Here is a 20,709-nt window from a genome sequence, read left to right as displayed (position 1 = left end):
GCTACTGCTGCCCTCACTTGTCCTGGACAGGTGGAGTAAAATAACTCGGGTTACATTAGAGAGGTTTAAAATATTTAACCCTTCCCTTCTTCCTTTGACATTTTTTCTAGGTTTTCATTTTCCCTTTTACAGATACTTCACTTCATCATTCCCAACAAATAATTAAGCTGCAGAGATGTTTTGTGTAGAGGCTTTCTTTGGGGCCTATTCATTATTTTTATAAATATTAAAAATGGAAATGAACATTCATGCTCAGTCTAGGTTGTGAACCTGCTGAGTAATGTATCTGTCATGTCTGGCACACTGCTGGAGCTCAATGAAATGCATTGTTGTTCTTAGTAAAAGCAAAATGTTGTTATGAAAAATGTCTGCCACTTGGCAGTGTCCTTTCAAGTTGGGCAAACAGTTAAACAGCTGCCTTAACAGCTGCATTCCAATCAGCAGCCAAGAGTGGCAGCTACATAGACTGGCGGATTCTTCTCCCAAAGGACGGACACTCTGCCTTCATTTCCTGATCAGTTTCAACACTTCACAGCTCAGAAATGAGAACATTTAATCCTGCACCGTTTAGCTTACTACACAGTCAAGTACAATATTCATAAAATAACACAAGGAGAGGTCAGTCTTTGACAACAGTCCACGAAATGGATCCAACCCAGGGGGAATCTATGCCAGCTGAGCACTCATATCTAGTGCTAAAGAGACAAACAACTGTGTGTGCTGGAAGGCGAGGCAGGGTGGACTCCATTTACTGAGCACCTACTCTGTATCAGGCCGGCACTGGAACCTCTCTTAAAGTCTTGGAGAAGAGATTCCCCAAAATTACTTCAATGGCGTTTTAAAGACAAAAGTATATTTAATTAACTATTGGTTGTAAATAAACAAGAACCCTGTTTAAAAGAGGTAAAATCTTAGAGCTTAGATTTAAGATTAGCTCAAGCTAATCTTAAGCAGTATTTGTAGGTGAGGAGTAGGGATGGGTCTTAGAAATCCAATAGAAATCAGAAAGAGGAAAAAAAAAAAGTATGGTAGAAATAAGTTCAAATATTTCAGTAATTATAATAAATGTAAAGGGATTAAGCCCATAGACCAAGGTAATTTTGGTATTATTTCTTCCTTAAGTGTTTGGAATAATTTACCTATGAAATATCTCAGCCTGAAATTTTCTTTATGGGGGGTTTAAATTATAGATTCAATATCTTTAACAGATTATGAGTATTCATATTTTCTATTTCCCTTTATGTTTACAAATTTTTAAAAGAACATTTCATCTAAGTAGATAATTTTTTTATTGTAAGGTTGTTCATAATATCCTTTTGCATTTTGAAACAGCTTTTTAAAGATATGATTAACACATCATAGAATTAACCCAATTATTTTTTGTAAGATTTTGTATTTATTCATGAGAGACAGAGAGGCAGAGATATCGGCAGAGGGAGAAGCAGACTCCATGCAGGGAGCCCGATGTGGGACTTGATCCAGGGACTCCAGGATCACACTGTGGGCCGAAGGCAGCGCTTAAACTGCTGAGCCACCCAGGCATCCTGAATTAACCCAATTAGAATGCACAAATCAATAATCCCAATAATCTAATTAACCCAATTAGAATGCACAAATCACAGTGTTGTACAATCATCACCACAATCCATTTAGAACATTTTCATCTTCCAAAAGAAACCCATATTCATTAGCAGTTTCTCCCCATTTTTCTAAGTCACCCTACTGCCAGCAATAGGCAACCACGAATCTACCTTCTATTTCTATAGATTTGCCCATCTTAGACATTTTATATACACTGAATCATATAATATGTGGTCTTTTGTGACTGGCTTCTTTTATTTCATATGTTTTTTTTTCTTTAAAGATTCATTTATTTATTAGAGAGAGAGAGAGAGAGCGTGCACATGCATGCAAGTAGGGGGAGGGGTAGAGGCAGAGAATCCCCAGGAAAATTCTCCCTTAAGCATAGAGCCCAACTTGGGGCTCAATCCCATGAGCCATTTGATCATGACCTGAACTGAAATGGAAGAGTCAGACACTTAACCAACTAAGCCATACAGATGCCCCTCACATGTTTTCAAGGTGCATCTCTGTTTTCACATATATTTATATATCATTCCCTTTTTTAAAAAAAAAAATTTTTATTTAAATTCCAGCTAGTTAACATACAGATATATCATTCATTTTTATGGCTGAATAATATTCCATTATATGGCTGTACCACATTTCGCTTACTGGTTCATCAGTTGAAGGAAATTTGGTAGACATTTTAGATATTATGAATAATGCTTTTATGTAAAAGTTTTTACCAGCTGTCTTCCAGAGCAGCTGCACCATTTTATGTTCTCACCAGCAATGTATGACGGTTCCAATTTCTTCTCATCTTTGGCAACACCTGTTATTACCTGTCTTTTTTTAGTCATCCTAGTGGATGTGAACTGGTATCTCACTATGGTTTTGATTTGCTTTTCCCTAATGCTCATGATACTGAGCATCTTTTCATGTGCTAATTGGGCATTTGCTTATCTTTTTTGAAGAAATGACTATTCAGATTCTTTGCCCATATTCTAGTTGAGCTTTATGGTTTGTTACTGATGAGTTATAGTTTCCTTATATATTCTAGATACATGTCTTCCATCAAGTACATGATTTGCACAATATTTTCTCCCATTTTGTGGGAAATCTTTTCACTTTCTTGATGTCCTTTGAAACCTTTTATCTTTTTAGTGTCTGTAGGATGTGTAGTGCTATCTTTAACATTCCTGATATTGATAATTTCTGTACTTGCTATTTTATCTTAATCAGTTTTATTAGAGATTTAATAATTTAATCTTTTTATGTGAGCCATATTTAGTTTTATTGTGTTTATTCTAGTTTATTTATGTCCATTTTACCTTTCATGGTTTTCTACTCATTTATTATGATTCATATATTATATCATCTATTCATTTATTATATCAATTTATTCAATATCAAGTACATTGAATTATTATGAGTGTATTATTTACATGTTTTTTATTACTTATTATTTGTTATGCCATTCTTTTTACTATCTTGGATTAAATTTGCTTTTCTTTTCCCAGCTCTAGAAATTGAAGTTTCACATCAATAATTTCCTTCTAAGTATTACTTTGGCTACACTACCATCTTGGATGTTGTGCTTTCATTATTTTTTATTTAAATATTTTCTAATTTCCACTAAGAATTCTTAATTGACTTATAAGTCATTTAGAAGCGGTTCCTTTTTTTTTTTTTTTTGCCGGTTTTCAGTGTGATTCCATTGTGGCCTAAGAACATACTCTGAGTGATTTCAATTTTTAAAAATATTTTAAGCTTGCGTTATGGCCCAACATATGGTCTATTTTGATAAACGTTCCAGGTACACTTGAACATATATTCTAATGTTGGGAACAGTGCTCTACATAGGTCAGTCAGATTGAATTATTTCATAATGTACAAATCTTTTATATGTTTACTGATTTTTTTGGTTTGATTTTTTAATTAGATACTGAGATATGTACATTAAATAATCTTTGGCAATGACTGTGGATTTGTATATTTCTCCATTTTGTTCTGATATTTTGGTCTTATATATTTCAAGTGTTATTGGCTGCCTACTAATAGCACTATAAGGTTTTTTTACTGAATTGAAACTTTTGTCATTATGATGTCTTTCTTCATCTTTAGTAATACTTCTTAAAGTCAAATTTATGTACTGGTAATACAACCACACAAGCATTTGTGGGGAGGTAGTATTTACATGGTGTATCCTTTTAATCCTTTTAAATTAACCTTGCCTTTTTATTTCTTGAGTCCAATCTGAAAATCTTGTCTTTTAATTGAAGCATTTAGTTCATTTACATTTAATAGATGGGTTTAAGTTCACAATCTTACTATAAATCTTATTCATTTTGTTTATTTTTCTATTTGTCTTATCTACTCTTTCTTCCTTTGTTCCTCCTTTCTTTCATTACTTTGCATTAATCAAGTGTTTTTATTATTCTGTGTTACCTCTTCTATTAGGTTCTTAATTATACCTGTTTTCTTTTGGTAATTACCCAGAGCAGTGGTTCTCAAATGTTAGTATGTATCAAAATCACCTAGAGGACTGTTCCAACATAGATTTCTGGGCCCTACTTCTAAAGTTTATAATTTAGTAGGTCTGGGGGAGGACTAAGATTGTTACTTCTAAAAAATTCAGAGATGCTTATACTACTACTTTGATAATACTTATACTTTGATAATCATTCCTCTAGATTTCAGTGTGTATCCTTGGCTTATTACTGCCTACGTTAAGCTAGGTTTCTTTGCTTAAAGACTTATTATTTTAGAGAGAGAGTATGAACACAAGTTGGGGAAGGGACAGAAGGAGAGAATTCAAGCAGACTCCCAGCTGAGAGCAGAGCTGGATATGGGGCTTGGTCTCATGACCCATGAGATCATGACCTGAGCCAAAACCAAGAGCTGGATGCTCAGGTGACTGGGCCACTCAGGTGTGTCTCTATTATTTTTTTTTAAACCGTTGTCCAAAGAACAAAAACCTTACAATGCTTTATGTCCATTTATCTCCTTCCTACAATTCATGCAATTGTTTTTTTTTAACTTACCTCTGCATATAAACTCTACTACGTTTTATTTTTGCTGCTTTGAAATTCAATTTAAAAACCTAATTACATATTTATCTTTTCTACTGCTCTTTTTTCCTGAAGACCCATGTTGCCATTTGAATTAATTTTCCTTTAGTCTAAAGAACTACCTTTAATATTTTTTTTTACCTTTAATATTTTTAGTAGTGTGAGTCTGTTGCTGATGAATCTCTTTTGTCTGAATAAATCTTTATATTACCATTATTCCTAAAGGATATTTTAATTAGGTATAAATTGATAACTTTTTTCTTTTAGCATTTTAAATGATTTTTTATTCTTTTTGCCTTCCATAATTTCAGTCAGAAAATTAATCATCTGTCTCACTGCTCCCTTATAGAAAGTAGATGTATCTTGTTTTTTCATGCTGCTTTTAAGATTTTCTCTTTGTCTTTCAATGTTTCAACTGTAATATATTTGTGGCTTCCTTTGTATATATCCTTGCTGTGTATTGGGGTTCACTGACTTTTAATGTTGGTACTGATGTGAATCATCTGTTTTAGAAATTTCTTGACTATTATCTCTTCAAATATTGCTGCTATCCCATTCTCTTTCATTCTTATCCTTCTAGGACTCTAATTAAACATACATCTGATTGTTTACCTATATTCCACATGTCTATTTTACTCAGTTTTATTCATTGTTTTTTTTTTTTTTTTTTGTCCCTGTGCCTCATTTTTGGATATTTTCTCTTTATCTGTTCTCATGTGGATTATTTTTTGCTCAGTCTAGGCTATTGAAAAAAAACAACAACTATCCAGTGAATTCTCAATTTTACACCAGTATTTTAAAGCTATATAATGCATATCATTTTTATAGATTCCAAATCTGCTGAAATTATGTATCATTTTATCCAATTTGTCTATCTTTTCCTATTTTTCCTTGTGCACACATATACACGTGTGTATATATACACACACACATATATAAATCTTTTTCTTTTTTTTTTTTTAATTTATGATAGTCACAGAGAGAGAGAGAGGCAGGCAGAGACACAGGCAGAGGGAGAAGCAGGCTCCATGCACCGGGAGCCTGATGTGGGATTCGATCCCGGGTCTCCAGGATCGCGCCCTGGGCCAAAGGCAGGCGCCAAACCGCTGCACCACCCAGGGATCCCACACACACATATATAAAATTTTAAAGTCCTTGTCTGCTAATTCTAACATCTGGATCATCTATGAGTCTGCCTTTACTCTCTGCTTTTCTCTCATCACTCATATTTTCCTACATCAGTGTTGTGAGATCAAGCCCCATGTTGGGCTCCGTGCTCAACATGGAGTCTGCTTGAGATTCTCTCTCTCCCTCTGCCCCTCTCCTTCCATGCTCTCTTAAATGAATCTTAAAAATAAATAAATAAATAAATAAACCAATGAGACTGATAATAATGTTATTTTCCCCAATAAAGTTTCTCCCTCTCTTCTGTTAGATGTATAATTTGAAGGACTGATCATCTCAATCCCATCAGGAATTGAATTAGATCTGGTTTTAGTTTAGACTTAGTTTACCTTTTCTTTGTCCTTTTTCTTTAGGTGTGGCTCACCTGGACTCCTGATTGATAGTGTGGCAGGTCTCTCTCCTTCAGCCCTTAAACACTATGGGAGAATAAGTTCTGCCCTTTAGAGGTTTTAGTTTAGTTCCTTAGCTTCCTACTTCAGGCCACTTCAAAATCTGGCAAATGTCTTGAGAGGGAAACTGGTCAAGTGTTTCATGCTGACTTTATGTCTCTTGTGGGATTCTGTCTCCTAAGCACTGTGGAGACACTTTACTCTGCCTTTCCAATCCAGTTTCCTTCTTGAGTGTGGTCTTCTGAAGCTTTTGATTGATAGGTTGGCTTTTCTCTTTGTCCTCATTCCTGAAACTGTCCTTCAAAGATTTTGAGCTTAGTCTCCCCACAACATCAAGGTCAATACCTGGCAAAAACTTAAGGGAGAGACCTGTTGTTTGTCTGGTATAGTCTCTCTCTCTAGAAGGAATTTATCTCCTAAGCATCATAAAACTGAAGATTTTATTCTGCCTTTCTGGACCAGGTCTCCAGGCTCTTTTATACTCCAAAATTCAGCATATATCCATGGTATATTTCAGACTTCTTTAGATTCAAATCTGGCATGCCTCACTTATTTATGGTCTTCAAAAACCCACCTGGATTCTCTTTGTCTCAGTAGAGTCCCTATGCCAAAAACAGAGTCAATATGACCAGAATTGGTAAATGATCCAAAGACTAAAACAGCCAGGGACTGTCGACTCACCCACAAGAGCTTTTCCTTCTCTGAAATTTAGTTCTTCTAGGCTTTGTTGTGTCCACAACTTTCCAACAACTTTAAACATATGACTTTGTAATTTATCTGTTTCAGTGGGAGCCTGGTCTTTCTACTAAAGTCTACCTAAAATAGAAGTCTCAATACTAACTTGGGGCATACCATATATAATGTATTTTCTACTCTAGTTCATTAAAAAACAACTTCTGGTCAGAGCTCACTATTAATCAATGTCAGGATCCGTTAATGAATCACAGCTCCCATTCTGAGAAAAGCTGGTCTAACGGGTCTCTCGGAAAAACCAAAGTGTCTGGCTGTTTGGAAAAGGAGGCTCATGAAAGGGATGTGGATTAAATGAACCTCAATCCTCTTAATATTATACAAATTCTTGAAGTATGGAATTTTGCCTGTATTTTTCATTAAGTCTGACAAAGTCAGCTTTTTCATTCATATTAACTTCTCACTGAAAGGCTTGGCAAATTTAATTTTGTTCTACCCCCTTAGTCTTTTTTTCAGTCAAAATCAAATTTTTATGATTTATGTTAGTCATTAGTATTATAATTCCATTAACCCAAAGTTCTTATTATTTTGTCCATAAAGAGATGACAATTAAAAAAAAAAATCCATCCTCCAAAGTACCTCCCTTAAACTTGGCCTTCTTCCCTGTATTATTAGGTCTTTCCTCTAAGTTGTAACAACTACCTCAGTATTTGTTTGTGAAAGGGTTTTCAACTACCAAGGACCAAAAGCAGCATGAATGGAAGCAAAACTGACACATTGATCTGCTGCATCAGTGTGTATATATCATAATCAGAAAATAAAATAACTTGCACACCGAGAGAAATAAAATAAGCAAACAAAAACAGAGTCACTGTGTCTAGTTCACTTTTTCAAAATAAAAGAATCCTTAAGTTTTGTCTATAAGTACTGACTCTCTCATAAAAGCAATTTTATCATCAACTTTTGCAATGTTGATAGCTAAAGATTTGTGATAACCTTTGTAGCTATGACAACCATGTGAGAAAATTTCTATCTTTTCTACCATGAGCAGACTAACTACAAGCTAATACTTTTGGTAATTTTGTGGGTTTTTTTTTCCCTTTGTATTCTTTTATCTGGTGAACCAGACCTTTTAAAACTTGGGAGTTTCTTACAAACTTTCCTTGAAAGTAAACTTTTCTTTACTAAATGATTGGTCTCTGAGTATCTCTTTGACAATTCTATAGTCTACCAAGATTTTATGTATTTATCTACCAGAGGTGTATTCACTAGCCAGAGCTTGAGTAACTGCAACTCAAGTACTCTTTGAGGTATAGCTTTTTTCAGTCTTAGGGTGAATCTCCAGTGGAAACAGGGTTTTAGTCTATTGATTCTATTTCTTTTTATGACTGGTTTTCGTGTCCTAGTTAAGTCTGGTTTTCATGCTGGTTCTGATCTGTACACAACCACTATTTCTCCTTTGGCGGCAGCAATGTTGGTAATGCAGTTTTTAACGGCCTGAGGTAACAAATGACAAGGTATTTGATTGTATTTTATGTTTGTCTTGAGGATTCTGTTAGTTCTTGTCATTTGAGATATATCTTTCTTGGCTTCTAGGTTTTCAGACCTTGATTTAGTCAAACTGATAACTGGTTTCACTCGTAGGTTGTAGAGTTGCTCATATCACTCCCTACAAGTACTGATTTATTTTATTGCTGCCTTACCATTGGTGAAACTCTATGTTGTTTTTCATGTTGTGTGCCACTCTGATTCAAATCAAGATAAAAATATTTTGTGCCCACTGGAGTGAAGAGCAGCTACTGGAGATCTTGAGCTACAACCATAAGCCAAAGAGTTTTTTTGTACTTTGATTACTTTGATCCATCTGTAGCTAATGTTATAAAACCAAAGCTGTTGGTTCTTTTAGGGTATTTTTAAAAAGCCTTCTTTCCTCCTCAAAAAAGGAAGCCATAGCTTTTTTTTTTTTTTTTTTTACAATAGTCTATTTATTTACAATTATAAACTTTCTCTGAAGCCAACTTTCTCTGTCCCTTGGGACACTATTAGAGATTACTGGGCCATAAAAGCTGTCCTTCGAACACACTACATAGGGATTTCTAATTTCAACAGATAAATTTACCATGAAAGAGAACAAAATATACATGATAAAATAAAATTTGAAATTTGTTTTACAGCAAAGGGTAGAGACTTAAAAAAAGGGGGTAGAGACTTTAGGGAAGGTTTTGGTTGAATACATCTATTCGACAAATCTGAATTTGTTATGGAATGAGAATGACTGCTTCCTGACTCACCTAGAGCTTCATGGTCTTTGCAAGATATCTAAAAAGTTCTGGGTGCATAACTTTTACTCTCTGTTCTCTCAAAAGAAAATAGGAATGCATAAATAAATGAATGAGCCAGGTAAAGATGTGAGAAAGAGCCGGGTGACCAAAAATGAGGTGTTAATGCATCTAAAGTTGTGCTTCCAGCTCAATCTATAATCTGATTGGAAAATAACCACAAAAGTAATCTTGTTTACAAGTCGACAAGGTAAGTAATGAAATGCAAATTGGCAGGAAAGAGAAAAATAGAAAACTTAGTACTTTAAATAAAACTTGAAGAGTTCCTAAATATTTAGTATGAAAAATAGAAAAGTTTAAGTGATCATATACCCAATCAAAAAGAAATCTTGGACAAATTAGACTGGTTTAATAATACTGTTTTAAAACAGCTATATGTTTTTTCCTGATTTAATCACAATGTGAATTAAAATAGTATTCCACTCTAACTTATGCAAGACTTTGGTTTGTTAATTTTATACTTTTTTAATTCCTAATATTAAATTGAGTTACTCCTTTAATTAATAATCTTTAGATACAAATTATATCTAAGCAACTCATTTGTTGAGAACAAAATAAATACTCAGTCAACAAACATAGTTTTAACATACCCTTGCCTTTTGTTTTTATACATTGTAAATGACCATTACTTAATAGGTTGAAAAGATATATGTGAAAAACTGAGATATGTTGGTATACATGTTCTTTTTTGTTTTTGTTTTAAAGATTTATTTATTTATTTAATTAGAGAGAGAGAGAGGCAGAGAGACACAGGCAGAGGGAGAAGCAGGCTCCATGCAGGGAGCGGGACGCGGGACTCAATCCTGGGTCTCCAGGATCACACCCTGGGCTGAAGGCGGCGCTAAACCACTAAGCCACTGGGGCTGCCATACATGTTCTTTTTTGAAAGAAATGTAAACTAATGTTTGTGAATCTGTCAAGAGTTATAAATGCAAAGTAAAATTTTAACTTGTCTATCATGGGAAAAGATTGATTTTGTCTTAAACTCAAATTGTCTGATTGTGCCAGAATGTGACAGAAAACATTAAAAGCCAAATTTGAGGATATACGACAGGTTGTAGAAGGTATGAAGGAAAATTGACTTTGTCCTGGCTTTTAATATCTGCAAATAATGAATTTGAAAGAAGCATTAAAATGTATTAACTTATTTTACAAAGTTAGCTAGATAAAAATGAAATTATTCATAAAATGGAGAAAAAGACTTGTGAATCCTATTCTATAAAATATGGATGGCACCCCCAAAGAGTAAAACTAGAATTTGGATTTTCTTTCTGTTAAATTGACAAATTCATGAGTATATGTTTACTCTGAACAAAAAGCAGTTAAAAGGTATTTAGTGCCCAAACGGCTTTTTCTTATATTTGCCTGAAGTCCTCATGATAAGCTACAGAGCAAAAACTGAGTCTTTTGGAAGAAAGATGAAAAGAATGAAAGCCTCAGTAAAGACTTTTACTACACTCATAATTGTTGACTCTATAGGGCATAGACTCATGGAAACCGATTTTTCAGTATAAACTTATAACAGCATGACAAAAAAGATACTCATCAGACTACCAAAAGATAGAGTCAGGATTTCTAGGATTCTTTAAATCCAGACGCAAATGACTTGGTGAAATTGAGTGCTTCACCCAAAATCAGAAAAACAAGAATTAATCATCTAGGACTAAATGAGTTGATTATGGTTAATGCTTTATTTCTAACGGACATACAGGAAAAAATTCCTCTCTTCTTTATTTTGAACTGTCTATTGGCTACACTTACATAAACTAGTAAAAACATTCTTTAAAAAGGTATTATGTTCCAACTGATCCTTTGGAATTCCAGAAAAAAATTCTTTGAAAATTCTTAATATAATTTGTCAGCAATATACTGTCAGGGAAATATAAAAATAATGGTTCTGGAGAAAATGACATATAAATGTGTACCACAAAATGGTAACAATGGTTAAATATTACACAAATACTAAGTTTCCTTACTTTTGGTAGCCAGGTAGCTATTTTGGATAAGTTCAGTAAAAAATCTGTTCTCCTTCCTACCAAACAGTAATTTAAAAATTGCTTTTGTGTCTGTGGCTGTGCCTTAAATCTAATTAAATTCAGTATGGCAAGCCCATTACTAAACAACAAGGTACAAGCAACTCCACTGAGATGAACTGAATGGCTCTTGGTTCCTGATTTGATGTATGAGCAGTTAAGAGCAGTATCTTACACATAAAGCAATTATAACCTTAAAGACTATAAAACCTCCCAAGTTAACCCCTAAATTTTAGTATCACATGTCTCTAGTTTCACTAACTAGATTATAGGAGGGCCTCTGTGCATTAAACATCATTTTATCACATTCATATAATAAAACTGACCAAGTAAAACAAACTATCACAGTAATGATACCCCAACATAAAATTGCTAGGCAAATTTATGTGGTCAAAGCCATGCTTAAAAGGAAATTTGGAAGCAAAATTTACACCTTAACCAGATGCATAAACTATGCACATCACATTCCAGAGTCAGAAAATAAAATGAAACAACACTGTACAGTAAAGGGTCAACACAGCATGCCTAAGTTGTGTAAATCTTTCACATTCCAAAAAAGGGTTTGGTCTTTACAGCTCCTAGGAGATGACCTCTAAGCCCTTGGAATATCCTGCCTGATAATGTTTTCATTCACCTAGGGGCCTGAGGGCCTACTGGATAGTCTATACTAACAATGTGACTTATGGTCCACCATGACCTTTGGTCATACAGTACCAGTTTGCCCAGTAGAGGGGATGGGATGGAGACTGAAGGTCAGCCATATGGGCAGTCAGCCATATTTGTCGATCAGTCTACAGTGAAAAACCTGGACATCACGGCTCAGAGGAGCTTCCTGGCTTGGCAATATTGCAAGCATATCATCACACATGACTGCCAGGAGAATTAAGTGCTGTCTGTATCACTTCACTGGAAGAGGACGACTGGAAGCTCATGCCTGGTGTTTCCTGGACTTTGCCTTATGTCCCTTTTCAGTTGCTTATATAAATCTGTATCCTTTTGCTATATAATAAACTATAACTGTGAGTATAACAGCTTTTCTAAGTTCTCTGTGTCCTTTTAGTGAATCACTGAACAGAAGGGTGATCTTGGGGAATTCCTAAAAACACACTTTGAAACCCTAAGATAAAGTAACAGCAGTGTCTGGTCCCTGCTCCTCAAGTAAATGAAATCTTGAGTCTTTCCTAGAAGTTACTCTCTAATTAAAACAACTATATCCCTGATTTTGGAAATGTTGATGCCTGAAGATATATGATGACCTTTTGGGATGTGGCAATTATGTGAAAAAAGTGCACTAAAGAGACTAAATGCAAACTTGGTGATCTTGATAAGTTTGTAGGTTTGCTTTTTTCTTTTAAATGCTTGTCATATTTTTAATTTGTTAAGACTGTTGTTCTGAAGCTTGATTCCCTTGCAGATCTTCTTTGCATATAAACTTTCTCTTTTCTAAATGCTTTAGTCTCTAAGTGGTTTAGGTTTTATTTCAGTAGGTGGTAGTTTGAATCAATAGCATTTTAGCAGACTGGTTAAGAGAAACTCTACTTTCTGTGGAACATCCATAGGAATGTTCAGAAGTGGCTCTGAGAATTTGAAATCACATGGAAACATCCTACCCAAATACCTAAGGCACAGCCCTCCATCTGCTTGAGACCTATACTGTAAAAGAACAAAAAGAAAAGTACCTTATCTGAAAATGTAGCTTAGGTGCCCAGCATTTAAATTATACCATAAGAGAGAATCAAGGTATATAATAACTGATATAAGTTCTTCCAAGTTTATCAGAGAAGTTACATACATAAAATGATAGAATAAGTCTTTTAAATACCGGCTACTTTTGAGATTAAAGTATTCTGAACTTGAAAATAACTTCTTTTAACTCTGGTACTTAATTTCCCAGCTTTAAATTTGTAGCTTAGTTTATTTTTGGGAAAACAAAGATAATAAAGCTTTTTATGTTGTGTTCAAGCATTTAATAGTTAAGATACTAATAGCACTATTTTCTCATATGTATTACATATTTTAGATTTGGCTATTCTGAAAAGATATTTTTAAGGTAATACACATATTTTTCTTTTGATAGAAATTATAAGCTATAAAGCCATAAATATTCCATGGAATCCTCAGGAGTGTTTCTAAATTTAATTTTAAATCGGTTTCCTGTGTACCAAAATGATTTATGTTTTAAATAACACATTTATAAAGTTAAAAGGACCTACAGTGAAGAGAAGTGAAATACTTTCCAGGTCAGCAAGAAGATTCTGGACAACTGCCCTGTAAACATCAATCTTTTATTTCAGACAAGAAATGATTCACATTCTGTACTAGTTCAGTAATAGATTTTTCTAAGAAATACAAGTCAATGTACAATTAACTTTAAAGAACACTAGCCAAAAAATGCCTTCCAATGTTTTTTCTGAAGTTATCCTAAAATTTACTTCATCAGGCTAAGTAATATTAGGTCAAGAGTATATTATTTTAGCTATGGCTGGAAGGTCTGGTCACTTTACAATCCTCCTTTCATAAAGACTAAGATTTCTTTATTTAAGCAACTTTAATAATTTGTAGTGGATAAACTTTTACAAGCGGGTAGAATCCCATTATAATGAACATGATTCCAATGTTCACTTCCTTATGGCACTTCTTCCTATGTTCTGACCATAATCGAGAGCTGATACGGCTACAAAGAAATACAAAGAAAGTCACAGAAATGTAATCTCTTAGTGGTACTTTCTTTAATGAAGCTATTTTTCAGGTAAGGCCACTCATTTAAAAGTGTTCTAGCAGGTCTTGTGCTTAGTAAAATGACATGATTTTAAGAAGTGCCACATTGGTAGTATATCAGGTTTTTAATTTTCTTAGTGTTGTTGAATGTTGATGCTCAGGTTTGTCAAGAAGTCTTTGTTCATTGCAGATTCAAGACATGCATACAGTTTTTCTCTCACCAATCTCCTATGTTTATGAATCTTAAAACTGTCTTAAGCACCTGCAGAACAAATTTGTTTCCTAACCATGAGACCCATGCTTGGTTAGATTCCACACAGAGGCAGTGACTAGACAGCAACAATGGATGAGGAATAATGAGGTAATATGTTAAGGGACTCATGTTGAATATATTTATTTGCGCCCACATTAGAAAAGCAACATTTCTCTAACCCAGGCTGGTTAGTGTTTGAAAGGAGTATTCTATAGAGCAGGAAACATAACGGTATTAAAATAGGACTTCTACCTGTGAAATAAATAAAACAGATTTGTAATAGTATTTCTGGGATAAACAGCAGATTGCCATAAGTCATATAGGGGATTTGGGAGTATTCCTATTTTAAACTGGCTATCTCTTTCCTCCATATCTTTCAAACTCATTCCCTTTAAACATTAATTAAGAGCCAACTTTTTCTTCCCTAAATAACATTTAGGACTACATTTTAAATTATAATCCAGTATTAACAGAGTTTCACAAAAACATTGACTGCCTTCTCTAAGTGTGATGCACCCTGATATTTTCAAGCTATCATTTAAAAAATGTTCATAGTGACCCACTAAATAGATTTCACAATCCATTAATAGGACATGACCTACAGTTTGAAAATCACTGATGTGATCCAACCAATGAGGAAGCTGAAGTGTGAGGAAATTGAGTGGCTTAAATTCGTAAGAAAAGTGAGTGGTGACCTTTGCACAATTCTGTGCAAGTTCTGTGCAAGTTAATAACAATTAACTGTGCAAGTTAATAACTGGTTTCTAGAATACAACTTATCTGTATAAGAATTATTTTTCTTTTTTAGTTTGTCATTATTGCTTAATTTTTTTAAACCTCCTCATTCTCTACTCTCTTCCCATTTTACTTAGGTGTTTCATACTCATTTTTTTCTATTCATGCCTTGATACATGGTTATGTGGACAACACTTGTTTGAAATTTATGCTAAGTGACCTGATATCTTCCAATCAACAAGAATTAGGAATCCTAGACCAATACTGTCACCACATGAAAAAGCAAATGACAGCTATATACATCAAAAAAGAGAATGAAGAAAAACAAATAGGTCAACTTTATCTATCTACGGATAAGAACAAAAATTTAGTAGACAAATATTTAAGCATCTTATCTGGGATGGTTATTACCTCTATGTCACCTACTATTTTTTTCCTTCTGTTGTATTTCTATATAGTCTTCTCTTATCAGAGTATAAGCAACTTGAAGAGAGAATCTATGCATAATTCGGCTTTGAATCTCCCACAGCATCTAGCATAGTATCTTGGAGAGCAGCAAATACTTGATTAGAGAACAGTCAATAATTGCTGACTGAACAAATCCAACATAGCAATATACAAATAAAGAACCATCTTGGCTCTCTAACCCCTTCTTCTTAACATCATAAAACCAAAGAAAGCATCATTCTGAGTGCCTTTTGCCATTACCCACAGATAAACAATAAAATACTGTCATATTTCAACCAGTGATATCCTTGAAAGATGAAATGGCAGCACAACTAAACTGGTGCCTAGTACCTGACCCAATATGCTTACCCTGATGAGACTACCAAAGAAGGCTAACACAGTTTCATGACATGTAATTATCAAATATTTATGGAGAGGGCTTAGGTACTGTGTTAGGTGCTGGGCTACAGTGGTGAGCAAGAAAGGATCTTGCCCTTAGGGAGCTTTCAGTCTATGGGAAAGACAAATGATAACAAGAAAGTGTACTAAGTTCAAAGGTAGGAGAAACGCCTACAAGAGGTAGTGAAGCCAGATTTAAGGAGGAGGGTATGAAGGGGAGACTTAAAGAGGGCTTTCTGGAGGAAGCAGTAAATTGAGACCTGAAGAATGAGGGAAAACTAGACAAGCAATATCTATGGAGGAAAATCTAGGCAGAGAGTACGATAGATAACGTCACCCTTATTTTTAAAGATTATTCTAGAAGGCTGATTATTTCACAGAACTTACCATTTTTTTGGACAGATAATTTATAATTCCCAACGTCCCTTCTCCAACCACATTGGATCCAGTCTTTCAACATTGTAAACTGCTGAACCAGTCATTAACAAGTCTTATATTGTCACAAAACTGCCTTGGAACATAAAGTAACTAGAGATCAATTTGCTTCTCTATTATTTTCTGCTGAAACTGTTAAAGCACAGAGATATACAATAGACCATGCATATATAATAAAAAATTACATTTCTTTGGGTTGGGATTATGTGCTAATTTATAATTCTAATAATTACCTATGGTATCTAATAGGATCTTACAGCAAAAGAGAATTCAGTGGCTCTATACCAATAGGGAGAGTGCTCCCAAAAATCCCACCAGGAAAAAAAAATCGACCTTATTCTTTAAATGATTCACAACTACACTAAAAACAAGCTCCACCCTAGACAATATTTTAAAACTTCAAACTCTACAATTTTGTTATGACTAATTCGCCTTATATAACAAAATATAAAAAGCAATTAAAGGAGGAAAGTTACATGAAAATAAGCATATAGATTATGAAGAAAAAGGTTGAAGCGTTGGTAAGATCCATTTAATTACCAAGAAATAAACTTAGTTTTACATTGATTACAGTCAGTATTATTTTTATTTACCCTTACTTCATTTTAATTGAAAGCTGCCATGGCACCTATCATGAGGTTTTTTGTATTTTTTGTTTTTTTTTCCTTCACAGATGTCATTATGCCACAGAGAGAGTTGTCTTGTTATACATCTGGGAGTCAGCTTGTACTTATCTCAACTTCACATACAATTAAATGTTCTCAGTATGTACAGCTTTAGCTACAGCTGAATAGAGTTCCAGGAAACCCCATTAGGGGTTCCACTATTTACTCTATACCAACAATGGCATCTGGTACATTTTTGGCCATAGTGAGCACTCCTTCCATTGTGCATAACCAGACTTTTATTACTTTTATTATTTTAGTTTGATTCTCACAACATTGCAGATAAAATTTTAATTTAATTTTTTGCTGTCTTATCACAGATTAAGACTACTCCTTTAGAATTAACATTGGATTTTTAAAGTAAAAATGCTATCTAAAAATCTCAAAAGCAACTTTTAAGTACACCATCACCATTCACTAGCTCACTATTTTAAGTATCTCCTTTAATCTCATACTGCTGAAAACTGAACATTTCCCTTCAACCCTTCTATCTTCAGCTACAACCTAATAAAAATGGCTAGGTTGCTAATGACCCACACAGGTACAGGTAGTTCAAGATTCCAACTGCTATTTCCAGAATTAGAATATTTACAATACCTGCTGTTGTTATGACTCAAACTTTCTAGTTTCACAGTTTCATCAAAGTTGAGACCTGTCTTGACTAGAAAGTTCCAATTTCATTTATTCAATTTCAGACTAAATAAAAAACAAACAAACCTGATTTTCACTTAAGTGAACAAAATCAATGATATCCTACCGAGTTTCTGCTAGGCAGGGCACAGTTGTGGGGTTGCTACAGCAACTCTTGTACACTGACCACAGATTGCCCCTGTCCAGGAAGGAAATCATTTGCTCCACCCCCTGAGGAGTCAAAGGCTCTGGCAAGCAGCAGTCTGCAAGCAGGACACATTTTTAGTTCAGTAGCTGTGATGGAGCAACAAGAGACAATTCTTTAGTGTCTCTCCATACTAAATGTTACCCAACAACCAGTGTTACCCTTCCAATCCAAGTTGCTGTGTATGATTACGTAATTTGGCACCATGGTTAAGACCATATTCTGTAACCCCTCTAACTAGAAATCTGAGCTAGGGAATAAGCCAAAACCATTTCCTCCCAGACACATAGGCAAAAGCAAAAGCAAAGCAAAGCAAAACAAAATAAAAATAAAAACAAAAACCCCACCAAACCCAAGTAATACATTTATTATACCAATACATTTTGATTCTTGTTTTCAGGATTTAACCCATGCCAACTCAGGTTCTCTGACAACTTTTAGAGGAGAGCAGTCAAAAGTTAACATTTATGGATTTTTTACTCAGTGCCAACCAACCCTTCTACTGTGTGCTTTGACATGTTATTTCATTTACTCCTCACAACCCTGTGAGTTAGGTAACAACATAATCCCTACTGTACAAATAAGAAATGGAGGCTCTGAAGTTATTTGATTATCCCAGCTACTAAAAGGTAGAGTCACAATTTAAACCCAAGTCTCTTAATTCTGAGGTCTTATGGTTTTTCTCCTACACTACACAGATTTTTCCAAGAAAATTCTCAATTCTTAACTGAAATATTCAAGTGTTCCTAAAGTGACTTTGGTTTTGTTTAGCAATACATTTTTGTAGGTAATGACTTTATTATTGATAGCCACTTTCTTAAGTGCATAGAAAACAAAGGAAAGGAAGGATATGGGGCTGCATTATGGTCCTGGTGAGGTTTTTGCTAAGTTAAACTACAGCACTCACATTCTTGAGGAGGAAAGGCAAAGTTGAAAAGTAGGTAGAGTGATGAAAATGAATTTAGATGAAGTGCTCTGTGGAACATCTCTGGGGCTGAAGAAGCTGCAGAGGGAGAGGGAATAAGAGTGGGTGAAGGACACATGCAGTATTTAAACCACAGAGAATCTTTCAGCTCTATAAGTTACTTTCAAGGAAAATTCCAAGTATCCATCTGCCCATTTTCAGTTATTTTCCTACTTTAGGTTTGGAAAGGTCTTCTAACATAATACCTCTTCTCTCAATGAGAATGAATCACAGTTTTCCTTTTCCCTCCCTGGAAGTTCCACAATTACCTCCTTTCTCCTACATACTGTTAGGAAATTTCCTATGTCTTTCCTAGCTCCCCCAGATCTTCCCCTGAAAATTCTTTCATACCTATAGCTTGAGCATTCCCCTCAGCTGGAGATAAATGTATCTCCAATTCTGCCCCTTTGGAATCACTACTTCTTTAAACTGCTGCCCTAGCTTCTGAGTTCCTCCATTCTATTGTGCCTTTTTGGTCAGTCTTCTATTTCTACTTCAGCTGATGACTTCAATTCTTTGGTTGCCTCAAAGAATTTCAGTGAAAGACCAAAAAAGTTAAAAGGAGTCATACTAGTTTCCATAAGTGTCTTAAAAGATAGGTCAACAAGTGTAAATTTACTATAAACACACATATCCAAAGAAATCGATTGATACCATGGATTTAAAAATATAAAAAAATATAAATGTATCATATCTCTGAATTTTTACGGATAGGTAATTAAGTGTTCAAGTTCTTTTTCCTAAGTGGGTACTGGAAATTTACATTTTCCATTTATACTGATGATCATATATAATGCGAAGCCTAAAAGTCACCAAAAGTTTTAGTTACAAAGGAATAAGATAAATCACTGGTATTAAAAAGCAGCCCTGGATTTGTAAAAGAAAACAGGAATTGCAGAAAAAGGTTTTTGCACTTGAGTTACTGTCATCTAAAAATTAAGAAATTACAAGTTCCTATTTGCGATTGTTACATAAAAACTTGGGCTAAAGGCCTCTTTAGAGAACTCTTCCATTTCCAAAAAAGAAAAACATTTTATAGCTTTAAAATAAGGTAGGGAGGAAGCACCATGAAAGGTAAAAGACCTTATATCATTGTGTTCATTTTACATTGGTTTTAAGGTTACAAGCCTACTAAATGAAAATGTGGAATGGTACTTGTATCTCAGATTTAACTTAATTTTATATATCACCAATCCAGTATCATTTCTTAGACTTAGCTTAAGAGATCTGCAAAGTGAACAATGTGTTTAAAACATGAACAGATTAGGTATTTCAGTCGGTATGGGAAACAGAAAAGTAGTCATTTATTATTTGTGACTCTTAGGAGGTCTTTGGCATTAATTTAAAAATACTACAACTTGACACTTTATAGGGACTAGAAGCATAATTCAAAATTTCATAAAGGTATATTAAATTAAAACCACTTTAGACAATTCAAGATCTCACTGACAGAGTTCGTTTAAGGTGACAGTTTTACTATTGTGTTACTGTTCCCACATGATATCATCTCTTCTCAATTTCATTTGAAGATTATGGACTTGTACTGGATGAAAGTTGCTGTTCTTCTGAAGAGAGTTAGTTAGCAAACATTTCCTGGAACTATTTTTTATGTTCTTTGATCCTTTAAGGTTGTTATCTTCTCGCTGAATACCTGAAGCTTCACTCATCTTTGACTGTTGAACTTTTTGCTGCAGTTTACGGACCTGGAAAGAAAAAAAAAATCTGACATTTTAGTTAAAAAAGATATTAAAAATATACCCTAAAATAGATGGACTGGATTGATGTTATAAAGGTTACATGAAATTAAAAAGTTCATTAGGTCTTTATTTATTGAGTACCTAACACTGTGCTAGTTAGGTAAAAGTATCATGAATTAAACAATCCTTTCTCTCAAAAAGCTTATTGCTTTTATTAGTGAAGGAAAAGCATACACAGGATAACTAGAGAATAATTCAGGCTGGGATAATTCTGAGTAGGACAAAAGGTGT

The 20,709-nt window shown here is 34.3% G+C and overlaps 2 protein-coding genes across 11 annotated transcripts in view; both read right to left on the bottom strand.

Moving 5' to 3' along the window:
* LOC112925122 (uncharacterized) overlaps positions 1–17,846 on the bottom strand; it is a 158,481-nt gene extending 140,635 nt beyond the window's left edge. Inside the window, exon 1 of one of the 4 annotated variants that reach the window (XM_072738440.1) lies at positions 17,680–17,846. The gene's annotated coding sequence lies outside the window, so the exon portion shown is untranslated. Of the gene's footprint in view, positions 1–17,519 lie in introns of all 4 variants that reach the window. The other 3 variants (XM_072738449.1, XM_072738466.1, XM_072738458.1) reach the window with 3 other exon arrangements.
* A 262-nt stretch (positions 17,847–18,108) lies between these two features.
* The window catches only part of CEP57L1 (centrosomal protein 57 like 1), a 72,297-nt gene continuing 69,696 nt past the window's right edge, over positions 18,109–20,709 (bottom strand). For all 7 annotated transcript variants that reach the window (XM_026005783.2, XM_026005785.2, XM_026005786.2 and 4 more), the window contains one exon: positions 18,109–20,424. In XM_026005783.2, coding sequence (XP_025861568.2) covers positions 20,206–20,424 — 219 coding nt within the window. In that variant the 3' untranslated portion in view covers positions 18,109–20,205. The remainder of the gene's footprint in view (positions 20,425–20,709) is intronic.

Source organism: Vulpes vulpes, chromosome 1, assembly GCF_048418805.1.
Source record: "Vulpes vulpes isolate BD-2025 chromosome 1, VulVul3, whole genome shotgun sequence".
NCBI classification, from domain to species: domain Eukaryota; kingdom Metazoa; phylum Chordata; class Mammalia; order Carnivora; family Canidae; genus Vulpes; species Vulpes vulpes.
Note: the sequence above shows the minus strand (reverse complement) of the source record. Positions and strands in the feature narration are given on the sequence as shown.